The 11,810-nt window shown below is 57.6% G+C and overlaps 5 protein-coding genes across 5 annotated transcripts; 1 reads left to right on the top strand and 4 right to left on the bottom strand.

The window, feature by feature from the left end:
- Positions 1-262: 262 nt before the first annotated feature.
- CHGG_03222 (uncharacterized protein) lies at positions 263-784 on the bottom strand (the record flags this gene model as incomplete). Its single annotated transcript, XM_001229737.1, has 1 exon — positions 263-784. One exon carries the CDS (start codon positions 782-784, stop codon positions 263-265), a length of 522 nt encoding a protein of 173 aa, XP_001229738.1.
- Positions 785-1,027: 243 nt separating this feature from the next.
- Positions 1,028-3,740, bottom strand: CHGG_03221 (uncharacterized protein; the record flags this gene model as incomplete). Its single annotated transcript, XM_001229736.1, has 4 exons — positions 1,028-1,165; positions 1,407-3,077; positions 3,128-3,271; positions 3,609-3,740. 4 exons carry the CDS (start codon positions 3,738-3,740, stop codon positions 1,028-1,030), a joined length of 2,085 nt encoding a protein of 694 aa, XP_001229737.1.
- Positions 3,741-4,386: 646 nt separating this feature from the next.
- Positions 4,387-6,354, top strand: CHGG_03220 (uncharacterized protein; the record flags this gene model as incomplete). Its single annotated transcript, XM_001229735.1, has 1 exon — positions 4,387-6,354. The coding sequence occupies one exon, from the start codon at positions 4,387-4,389 to the stop codon at positions 6,352-6,354; it is 1,968 nt and encodes a 655-aa protein (XP_001229736.1).
- An 879-nt stretch (positions 6,355-7,233) lies between these two features.
- CHGG_03219 (uncharacterized protein) lies at positions 7,234-8,899 on the bottom strand (the record flags this gene model as incomplete). The annotated part of the gene is made up of 6 exons (XM_001229734.1): positions 7,234-7,890; positions 7,957-8,259; positions 8,318-8,397; positions 8,460-8,532; positions 8,702-8,749; positions 8,882-8,899. The coding sequence occupies 6 exons, from the start codon at positions 8,897-8,899 to the stop codon at positions 7,234-7,236; spliced, it is 1,179 nt and encodes a 392-aa protein (XP_001229735.1).
- A 934-nt stretch (positions 8,900-9,833) lies between these two features.
- CHGG_03218 (uncharacterized protein) lies at positions 9,834-11,273 on the bottom strand (the record flags this gene model as incomplete). The annotated part of the gene is made up of 1 exon (XM_001229733.1): positions 9,834-11,273. One exon carries the CDS (start codon positions 11,271-11,273, stop codon positions 9,834-9,836), a length of 1,440 nt encoding a protein of 479 aa, XP_001229734.1.
- Between the last annotated feature and the right edge of the window lie 537 nt (positions 11,274-11,810).

Raw genomic sequence — 11,810 nt, 5'->3', positions numbered from 1 at the left:
CCCAACCGTTTGGGACTCGCTTTCATTTGGTCGGGGTTGGGTAGGCATTATACTACCTCTGCGGGCGAGCTAGTTCCCGCAAGGTGAGGTGACACAGGCGTGCACCCATTCGTGGAGCTTCTCAATCCCGGAGATGTCCCTAGGATCGTGGCGTCCCTTATCGAAGAATACTCTCGTACAATGTGAGTATAGACGAGAGCGTCCTTCGGAGGTTCCATTGGGCTTGCCGTCCCAAACAAATCCGGCGGCGTATTCCGTCCGCTCACACGTGTACCGGGAAGTGCACTTCTCCTTGGGCGAAGTCGGTTTCATCCCACAGCAGCAGGGAGGGGGGGGCGGTGCTGTTTTGGGTGGTGTTTGTGGCGGTGTGTATGGTGATTTTGTTTGGTTGGGTTGATACTTGGAGGGGAACAGGTGGTGGTGGTGGTGGTGGTGGTGGTGGCAGACCGGGCTGGGGTGGTGGCGGCGGTGGTGGTGGTTGGGGACGTGGGGATGATCCGCCGCCGCCGTATCCCGGTTCGGGACCGAAGCCGTCGTCGTCGTCGTCGGGTGGGGCCTGGTCTCCTGGGTTCTGGACTGGTCTGGCGAGCGGTGCGGCGGCCGGGTACACTGGCTGGTAGCAGTCGCGGACAGCGGAACAACAACCGGCGCAATGATCGGTCTTCCTGGGGGTCTGGCTCCGGCTATGGCGGTGGCGAAAGCTCGTCAAGCGCGAGCAGCTCAGGGTCTGGCGCGCGTCACGAAAGCACCGGTTTCGGATCGACCAGTCGCCGTTGAGAAACATGAGGGAAAAATTAAGGCTTGATAGGTATCGATAGACCGCTTTGTACAATATCGTAGCTCCCCTCGTAACCCCGGTTCTATATCCTGCTCTCCAAGTGAACGATAAGTCACCGCTTGTAGATAAACCCCTCTGGGTTTGCCCAACCTTAACTGCACTTGATCAACGCATCCCGGATCCTAATCACACACCACTAAATTACATTGGTACAGGTACAATTGCCGTGCTCGTACAAGCATCTGGTCGTCAATCCTGCGCTCGGCGCCGCGTTTGTCCGCCCACACCGCCGTGGCCCGTGGGGCGGAAACGGCGGGGCTGTGTCGTCGTGTCGTCCTTGGGCGCGTTTGCGCCTCGGTGGGACTTGTGCTCTGCTCGCCGCCATGCCTTTGTCGGACGTCACTATAGATGGGCGGCCATGGCATCGGTTCGGTCAAAGGCCTTGTTGCAACTCGGGCACTTCCTCATGCGGTTCGCCAACCTGTCATCGACGCAGCCATGGCAGAAGACGTGGCCACATCCCTTTAGGATCGTGTTTTTGAAATTGCTTCGGCACACAGAGCAAATCACCAAATTCTGCACATCGTTAGTGACAACAACTAGACATAACGCCGGCGGACCGACTCACCCTCAGCGCTTCTTCCTCCTCTGATGAATTGCTCTGGCACTTGAGCTTCCACTTGTTGCAATCCTTGGCGATCTCCTTGACGTCAACCTTGGTCTTCTCCAGCTCGGTCTCGGCCTTCAGGAGCTGCTCTTTCATGGCGGCAACCGCGGCGTCCTTCGCTTTCACGAGATCAGCGAGATTGGATATCTGAGACTTGCACGAGTCCGCCCTTCGTGTCGCCTCAGTACTCAGCTGTTCTAGCTTCTTCCGCTCCGCCATAGCCGTCGAGATGTCCTGCTTTAACGCTGCGATCTGCTTTTCGAGGCTGCCAATAAGAGCCCTGTTTTGCATCTCAACGTCTTTGAGCTGGGAAATGATTTCGGAGCTCTTCCCGTTTTGCGCTCGAAGTGTCCGGATCTCGGCGGTTCGGATGTCCATGTCCTTTCGCGCAGCAAAGTATTTCTGGTCCGCTTTGCTCTTCTCGGCCGTGAGCGTCGCAACTCGGTCCTCAAGGTGCTGAAAGTCCATGACTTTCTTGTGCGCCAGCGCCATCGACTTTTTATACGACTTCTCCAGGAGTGGTAATTCCTTGTTGATCGCCTCGAAGTCCTTCTCCAGTTTCACATATCTTTGCCGCAGGTCCTCAACAGCCAGAGCCTCGAGGTCCGGGCGTGGGTCCGACATGGCCGTGTCCTCGGTTGGTCGTAATCGTTCGAGTTCCGACTCGAGCTCGGCAATGCGGTCTACCTGGGCCTCCGCGAGCTCCTTGATCTGGGTCAGAGCCGTCTTCTCCTGGTCTTGGCTGGCTTTGCGCATCGCGACCTCTGCCAGGAGTTCGTCGCGGGCGGAGCGGATGCGGGTGAGGTCCTGGTCTTTCTGCTGGAGCTGATCTTCCACTTCCAGCGTGGCGGCCTGGGCCTCGGTTTCTAGCTTGGATTTCCATTCGGTTCTTTCCCCGCGTAGCTTCTCCGCTTCTTCCCGCAAGTGCTTATTCGTCGCCTCCAGGTGGTTTATGCGCTTGATGAGGTCTTCGTTTTGTCCCTTGAAATGTTTGAAAACCTCTGTCCGGGCGTACTCCTCGTCGGTGACGGCTTCCTTCTTGATCTTAAAAGTCGAATTTTCGTCAGTCAGGGCCTTATTCTCGGATAACGCGGCTTCGAGCTGCTGCTTCTGCTTAGCCATCACGGCCATTGCTTCTTGATACTGCAGCTTGAGCGCTCCGCTATCTCCGTTCGCGGTGCCGGAATTGGCGCCGTTTTCGTCCTTCGTGGCCGGATGAGCCGTGGCGCTAGCCAAGGCTTGCTGCTCGAGTTTTTGTACTTGCGCGCTCTTCGTTCGGTCTAGCTTCCGTTCCGCCTTGATGACCTTCAGAGTGGCCTTGTCGTATTGTTCCGAGAGTGACGCATTTTGTGCCTCCAGTCGATCGACTTTGACAATCAATTCTTTCTGCCGCGCCAGTAAAGAGTTGATCTGGGATTCGAGCTGCGTTACTTCCGGCTTGACCTCACCTCGCGCGCCAGCCAGGCGCTGCAGTATGGCGTCGGTCTTGGACCTGAAGGTCTTCCCTTTGTCGTTGAGATGCCTTTGGAATTCTTTACTGTCCTTGAAGGAAAGGGCGGACCCTGGTGCTAAATCTGCTGGACTGCGAGATGATATTGCGCCATCCACCAACGCCTCGATTTCTTGCAGTAGCTAAGCGCGGTCAGCGGGGGCCCACGGGGCGGTCGGACGTCGGGACGTACCTGGAGCACCCATGCGTCGATTATCCGGATATGGTCGTCATGATCTGTCGAACTTTTCTCCAGCTCTTGGACGCGACTTTCCAGATTTATCTTTTCCCTCTTGTACTCGAGCATTTGGCGATATATAGCGCCCTTTTGGTATTCCTGGAGACACCCATGTCAGCCAACCCGTCGCCCCCAACCATGCGAAGAGTCTCCCCATGTACATCGTAGCGAACAAGAAGCGGAATGATTGGAAGTATGAGGGCACTGGGATCAGGGAGAGGTCTGAGGGAGCCGGGCGTGCTGTTGCCAGCCAGCCGCGCATTAGCCACAGTCAAGGCAAGGAAACGCAGCAAAACCGCCGCGTTTGATGCCAGCTGTCGCCGCAAGATGGACGCGGCATCAGCGCGACGGCGCCATAGGCCAGGTCTCGGGAGGGAGAGGGGGTGCGGGATGGCCAAAGGATGACGAAGTAGGGGCTGTCGTGTGACACACTTACCTCGATCCAGGCCTCTTCCTTCATGTCGGCAGAGTCGTCTTTCGACTTGCCGCCACCGTTGACAGCTTGTCGTTTGCTCGGCGGAGCGTAGTCATCGACCGCGCCAGACGCGGGTCTCTTCCTGTCCTCCATCTTGGCGAAGGTGGCAGGACGGGGCAACACGGATGGAGAGGTGGCAATCGGCATCAGAAAAAGCGCAGCGACGTAGTGAACAAGGCAGTAAAAAAGAAGAAAATGATTAAAATCGAAGCCGGATTAACGGGAATGGGCGGGATATGATCTGTCGTCCTAAGCCTCGGGCAACGCCCCGAAAAAAATGAAGCTGAAAGGCAAGAGCCTGGTGGTGAAAAGGAGCGTGCGGTTTGGGAATGGAAAGGGAACGAGAGAAAGAACGGGCCGCCGAGTTGCATGCATGTTCGGCCAAGGAAGGGTCATTTTCGAATGCTGCGGCATTGCGCTAACCCAATTTGACGCTAGCGCTCAGCGAACCATTGTCTTATCACTCTCGCCCCACGTCGCGCCCGCTTTTTGAGCGCCATCTTTCGATCTGAAATGCCCTGCACTTCCTGCTGCAGCAAACACTCATTCAATTCGACTTTTGAATTCTGCCAACCCGCCTCGACCGGGCGAGTTTTTACAACACCCGCGCCCCGTACTGACTACTTTCGGGGCCGGAACCGAGAGACTCAGACCCGTCTTGTCTTTATTTCGGGCAATGCGCAACTGCGCACGTTTCCAACGATAGCGAAAAACGACTGCGGGGCAGTAAACCGAAAAGATGTTGAATAAGAAATCTGCCTTCAAGCCGAAGGCCGCTATCCGTCGCCCGCCTGGCAAAGGAGGCTCCCAGAACGCTTCACGTCCATCGACAACAGAGCCCTCGTACAACAGTACACCTGTACCTCAGGAACCCTCGTCCTTGAAAACCCAGTCTGCCCCGCACCCGGCCACCAGCACATCCGTCGAAGTCCGCACTGCCGTCCCGCCCGATGGCGCCCTTGAAGATATTGGAACATCTCTGCAAGGGAAGGAGAAGCATATAGAATCCGGTGATGCGGAATTGGGAGCTCAGGCCACGGGAGCCGTTCTAGAAGGCAGAGTCGCGAGTCTTACCACGGCGGTTTCGAGCGAAAAGTCTGTGAGTGAGGCAGCCGCTAGCCAACTTGAAAAGACCACAGCCCAGATTTTGCGTACTGCCCAAGAACGCCCCCCGTCAGGCTCGCCAGCAGTAGACAGAGATAATCGTACCGAATCTCGCGTGGATGATCGGTCGCCGGTCGTTACGGTTGCCGCTGCCGTTGCTCCAACCAACAATTCTCTTGCCTCTGCAGAGCCTCTCTCTACGATACAAATCGATGGCACTACTACAACAACTACGCCAACCCCTATTGCCAACCAGGCCTCGACCCCCAATGCCCCGACAGCTGCTCCGGCGGACCGATCATCGCGGGTTGCAGTAACACCCGCCGAGACGCCTATCAGCGAACAGGCACAACCGGCGAGTGAAACGGCGCCCGAGCCCGCAACGAACTCTTCCCAGACCGCAAAACCAAAGCGTGGCCGTAAACGCACAACAACGACTGTCGCCATTGAAGATGCCGGCGAACAAGATCCCTCCACCTCAAGGAAACGACCACGAAAGAGGGCGGCTCCACTCCCAGGTGAGGAAGGACACCAACCGGCGGCCCGAAGGGAAACACGGAGCCGAAAGCGCAGCGCGTCCGCGGTAGAGGACGAGGAGGTCGAAGAAGACGGCGAGGAGGAGAACGCAGGGCAGCACAAGAAGAAGCCACCGAGGCCGCAACGGGAAGCCACACCACCCGATGCGGAGGCCGTCGAGATCGACATCACCCAAGTCAAGATGGCCGACCTAGCGAAGGATATGCATATCGGCAAGAAGTTCAGCCTGCACGACGAGCTTATGGAGCGCGAGCGTGCTAAGCGTCTCCGATACAACGAGCGTAGGAAGCGACAGCAGACCGGCGAGGAAGGCGAGGAAACCGCGGAAACTGGCGAAGCCCCCGGCGCGACACCATCTTCCGACCTCAACAACAGCGCCCAACCCACTCCCTCCGCCACGGACGACGCTACCGCCGAAACCCCCGCCGACAGCAGCGCCCGCGCCCCGATTGGCGAAACCTATCAGATCATCGACGGCGAGATCGTGCTCGACCACCGCTCCCTCCAAGTCGACCGGCACGCACGGGCGCGCGAAGAGGCTGGCGACCTCGTCGAGATCGAAGAGAACGACTTTACGCACCACACCACGTCAGCCACCTACCTACGGCGCAACCTCAAGCCGCAGCAGTGGACCGACGACGAGACGGACCTCTTCTACCAGGCGCTGCAGGCCTTCGGCACCGACTTCGACACCATCTGCCGCATGTTCCGGGGCAAGACGCGCAAGCACATCAAGCTCAAGTTCAACCGCGAGGAGCGCGTCAACCCGCAGCGCATCACCGCCGCCCTGGTCGGCCAGAAGACGGTCTCGTTCGACATGGAGCAGTACCAGCGCGCCACGGGCCAGGAGTACGAGACGGCCGAGGCCATCTACGCCGAGCAGAAGAAGGCCGAGGAGGAGTTCGAGGCCCGCCAGAAGGTCCTCGAGGACGAAAAGGCCGACGAGGTCCGCCGCAAGAAGGAGGAGGTCCTCGCCCAGCTCAACAGCGCCGTCGACGGCGAGGGGCCCAAGAAGGGCGGGCGCAAGGGCAGGAAGAAGAAGGGCCCTGTTCCCATGGGGCTTTGATCATTTGATCATGTTTAGGTTCTTCCTCAGCGGTGTCTTTTGTTTGCCTGGGTCCTTTTTTTTTCCCCTTGGTTTCCCTTAAATAACGCGGGGACGCGGTGCATTTAGAGCGACATCGAGCTTGGGGTTGGTTGGTTGGCAGGACAAGCGGAATCCGACGGCAATGGATTATATTGATACCCTTTTCACAGTATACAGAAGGAGGCATTTGAAGGCCGAGACGCAGAGGGGCCGGCAATCCAGGAGGAACAAAAGCGTTATAGCGTGTTGGTCGATGACAAACATGGGGCTTACATACCCCGATGTAGGGTATATAGGAGAGACAGCATTTCCGTACGGTGGTTTGTGAAGTTTGCATACATAGGTGCTGAACAACGCTCCGTTGATTCTAAGTTCACTCGCTCAGTTTAGAATTCATTGGCGGATTCCTAGTATGGTTCCGAGGGCTAAGTCTTCCGGTTTCCGACACATCCCTTCCACATCCTACGCAAGCTAGATGCCGCAGCAGAGCGACCAAGATTCACATCCATTGTCCGGGCCGCTATTTCATCCGCTCCATCCCTTAAACCGGGAGTTATTATCCCCATCTAGTATGAGAGGGCAAACCTACGGCAGCCATCCATCGATCTAGTAACCACCGCCATATGTTTGCAGGGGAAGAGGTTTAAAAGGTGCATCGTTTCGTAGCCATCATCAACGAGGCCCCATTTCCGTATGCTCATGCTAACCGATCCCCGACTCATCTCGCTGTGAGAACCGAACCCTAGCTAGGACGTCTAGCCCAAATTCCCATATCGCATCCAGATCTCCACGAGAAACCACAAAGGCCGGGGAATCACAACCCTTCCGCCAAGAACTCCGAAATGACGAAAGAAAAAATCAAGGCATGTTGACGTCCTCGTCGTCATCGGGTTGGTCGAAGAGGAAATTTGCTGCCAGTTCTTCATTCTTGTCGCAAGCAAAGTAGGCCTGGATCGCCTGGTCTTGCGTAAAGCCAAGTCGAGTAAGCCTCTCGATGGCGTCGCGCTCCTCTTCCGTCACGGAGATCTGGTGGGCCCCAGGGGGGAGCGGCGCGTCGTCGTCGCCGCCCGACTCGCTAAGCAGGGAGAGGAACTGATCAGGGTTCTGAGCGATCAACTGGGCAAGCTGGGGGTTGCCGGCACCAAGCTGCTGGAGAATGGGCTCCAACATTTGGGGTTGTTGCTGCACCACCTGGCGAAGCTGTTGGAACTGTGCGTTAGCACGGAGCCACTCGAGGTTACCCAGGCCTTGGCCACCGGCCGCCGCGGCAGCCGCAGCGGCGGCGGCAGCGCCTGCACCAGCGCCTGCGCCTGCGCCAGCGCCACTACCACCGCGTGTGCCAGAGCCACCACGACCTTGTTGAGCGGCGAGATCGAATAGATTTACGTTGGCATCATCCTCGGCGCCCGCACCAGCAGCGGCTGCCGGCGCAGGTGAGGCGGCAGCTGGGGCAGCCTGACGAGCTGCAGCGGCGGGTTGTTGCAGGTGTTCGGGGATGCCCTTATGGATAGTTAGCTACCGGCCTTTTGTAGCGACGCCACTTCGTCCCAGGATAGAACGTACGGTCAGGAGGTACTCTACGGCGCGGTCGGGGTTGTAAAACGCAGCGCGCATAGCAGCGTCGATCTGTGCCCGCTCAAAACCCATTGCCTCCATATTGGCAATTGCCTCTGCACGCTGCTCGCCTGTAGCCAGAGCATTGGCATCGTTGGGAGCCGCTTCGGGGGCGGCAGTCCGGTTCGGGGTGGGGGTAGCCGGAACGGCTGCAGCTGTGCCGGAAGTCTGCGCAGGGGCGGCCGGGGGTGCTGGAGTAGAGCTTTGTGCGGGGGCAGGTGTAGCCGGGACTGCGGATGAAGAGGCCTCGGGCGCTGGTGCAGGCTTGGGCTGTGTAGTGCTGTCAGCTTCGAGTCAACTGTTGGCGTCGATGATTATTCGCACTTACCTTATTCACGACGCAAACCACAAAACCCTTTTCCTCAATCTTGTAGGTTTCAACGGTGTCTTCGTCCTTCAGAATTTTGCCTAAAATACGAAGCAAATTGTCAGTTCACGTCGAGAACAAAGCACGGAAAGTGTTCGCATACCGCTGTAGATCAGCTTCTGGAGCTTGGGGTCCCAACCCCGCTGCTCGGAAATCCTTTGCTTGACAGCAGAAATCTGAGTTTTGTCAGTGTCTATCTCCAGAATGCAAGCCCATAATTATGATGATCCGCTGAGCCGGCTGAGAGGCACCGTCATATGCATTCGCGAAAAGTGGTTGTCGGCTAGGTAGCGTCATAGCGGCGGGGCGAGGGCTCGGAATGAGGGATGAAGAGGGGTAACCTACAAGGTCGGTCGGCTCAACATCGAGCACGAACTTCTGTTGTTTGAGGTCCTAAACGCGGGCGGCCATAAATTAGCATCTGGCATAGAGCGATCATCGACATGCGATGAGGTGTTGGAAAGGAGTGCGTGGGGTGTTGGGGTTTTGTGCAAGAGCCGCCAGCTCTGGTCGGGTCGAACAAACCTTAAAGGTCACCTTCATGATGGGCAACGTAATAAACACCGGCGGCTAGATTTCTATGATCTGTTCGGGGAATGGTTTGCGATGGCGGTTAATCGAGTGATGTCAAGGATTGCCGTCGATGGTTCTACGATACTGTAGAGCTCGGGTTGTTGTGTGTTATGACAAGGCGATTCTGTGGCAAGAGGGAGGCAGCAACGAAACCATTGCAGAGGGAACTCAAGTTAGGTTGGAGCAAGGTGGGGCATTGGGGGGCACGCGGCCGCTGTCGCCTAGCAGCTGTGCACCTGCCCCACTCTCCTTGGGGGCGAGCCTTGCCTGGGTTCGAGCTGATGATCCCGCCAAGCCAACCCTATTTCTCGACGCCACAAAACATCGCCGTCACCAATCGACTTCGCGATGAATCGGATTTGGTTCATACTGTTTTTAAGACGGTGAACAACGACCAATGGTATCAATGGATGAAACGGACCCCCGGATAACATGCAGTCTCCCGTTATTCGTTCAATCTTTCACTTTCCACTTTGTTTCACGCGTTCATGCACAGAAAAGGTGTGTATATGGATACACTGACATGGTATTTGTCGTTGCCCGATCGGCGGCGGTTGGTTGAACCAAGTTGTCTATTCTAACCCTCCAAACTCCAGGACGTTGTCGAGCGACAAAAGTGTCCTTCCCATTCCCTGCCCTTTCCCGTTTTCCCGTCTTAATCCAACGCCATCGCTAAGCATCAATCATCATTTGGTATCTTGCTTCCAAACCTCGAGGCTTTGGCTCGATCGATCACCCCAAACTCAAAGACAAAAGAAAGGCAGATGCCTATAGACCTTGTGCTGGTCCCATAGCATCATGGTCATAACTCATCAAATCCTCGGGAGCCGTTGATGTCAAGATCACGCCGAGGCCTGTTGCCCAACTTTAGGGCAGCTCTTGATTTCCGCTAGGAGACTCGACCTCACGGCTTTTGTGAAGTAGTCAAACTCGACGTCGACCCAGCATTGAGGATATAATCCGGAATCGGCGGTGTCATCTTCCGCTCCGTATCCACCGCCGCCGCCGCCGCAGCAGCACCCACCACCACGGCCTCGACCTCGTCCTCCTCGCGCAGCTCCGGCGAGCTGCTATCGGCCCTCCGACGAGCGAACGACTCGCACGAGCCGGCGCGGCTGAGCGGGCTGGGCCCGGGCACGGGCGGGAGGCTCTCGCTGCGCAGGCGGCGGATGCTCTGGATGCTGCGGATGCTGTGCTTGTCCGAGATGACCTGGCCCGCGTTGGGCGCCGCGACCACCACCGTGCCAGGCGTGGCGCTCGGCGGCGCCGGCGAGTCGGACCGGAACAGCGGGTGGATGTGCGCTTCGCTGTTCGACTCCTGCTGCGTGAAGGCCACCCGCTGCGCCTGGATCGCCCGTGTCGACACGGGGCTGTAGCTGCGGCTCCTCCGTTTCGCGCGCGGCGGCTCGAGGATGTCCAGCGCGGTGCCGGGGCTGGGGCTCCGGCTGGTTGTTGGGCTGGCGGGGATGGTCTCGAGGAAGCGGCTGTGCGGCGGTGACGAGGATTCCAAGACTGTCTGGCGGGTCTCTGGATCCACGGCTGACGTGTCCCAGGAGTCGAATCCAACTTCCGTTGAACGGGATTGGCGATCTTGCGCGGCAGGCAGGTCGAGAGAAGTAGGCCGGTGGGAGGACCGGCGGCTGAGAGACAACAAGCGTGTCTTGGACGTGATGGGTCGGATGGCGTGTGAAAGGGAAGACCGAGCCGAGTTTATGGTCTCCATTCCCGAGCGGTCGCCGCTTGAACCAGGGGGCGTTGGAGAATCGAACGAGGCGCTCCCGCGGTCCTTGGCCGAGGTCGGGGTTGTCTCGTGATACGGGACCGTTTTGATACGAGGACCCAGCTTGTTGCCCAGTTCGGTTTGGGCCGATCCCTCAGGGCGACTTCCAAGTGCTCTCCCAGCGAGAAAGTGGAAAATGAAAAAGACGAGTTGTGTCGCAAACGCCAGCCCCAGCGCAACCGAGGCTCCCACCAAGAAATCCCCTACCCCCCATCCCAGGATGGTACTCAGAGGGTCATGGACAACCTTACTGAGGCAGACGATATTCGATATCGATATAACCGTGGCAACTGTGCACAGCGCTAAGCCCGCGTCGAACCATACCCTCCTAAACCATTTCCAATGCGAACTCGGGGCCCATGGCACGACATGTGAGAGGCTGAGGAACGGCACAGCAACAAAGATGACGGCTTCGAAGAGCGCCGCAACAATACCCGTTGTCCTCACTGACGACGCTCGATCCGCGGGTGACCGAGCAAGGATAATGTGGATGCCTAGGATGGCTGTTGTCGGGAAGAATGCAACCGCGCCCAGCGCGGCTGGGACTGTGCGGGGAATCGCCATATCCCCGTGCCTGCCAGAATGTCGAAAGAAAAAGCCTGGGGCACCGAAATGAGAGTGAAACCTGGCCTGGTGGAATCGATTTTGGTGGGACGGATTTATCAACCGTCTGGAATGTTCGTCCGAATGCTGACTTCTCCACCCGTTGCTTTCCCCTCACAGACCCAAACAACAACAACAACAACAACAACAACAATGCTCTTTCTCCAAAGTCCGGTTAACCGTCCTACGATTCCGGTGCCTGCAAGTCCCGGCTTGCACCCTGTTGTCCTCGCCGGCCGGGAGCGTGTCTTCGAGCTCCTGATCTGCGGGGCCGGTAAGGCGCTAAGGTCCGACGTCACTCTGGTCGATGGTGGAAGAGAAGTGGACAAACGATCCCAATGATGGCGTGTGATGAGAAGGAAGCTCCCCGGTCAACAAATGTTGCTGGGCTTCGCCGATATATGCGGGGTGCTGTTTAGCAGCCGTGTTCATGCGACTGGGTCACTGGGTCTAGCGCCGAGACAATGGCATTCCAAGACTTCTGCCGTCTTGTAAAGC

The sequence above is a fragment of the Chaetomium globosum genome, genomic scaffold (genome assembly GCF_000143365.1).
Source record: "Chaetomium globosum CBS 148.51 scaffold_2 genomic scaffold, whole genome shotgun sequence".
In the NCBI taxonomy this organism is placed as follows: domain Eukaryota; kingdom Fungi; phylum Ascomycota; class Sordariomycetes; order Sordariales; family Chaetomiaceae; genus Chaetomium; species Chaetomium globosum.
Note: the sequence above shows the minus strand (reverse complement) of the source record. Positions and strands in the feature narration are given on the sequence as shown.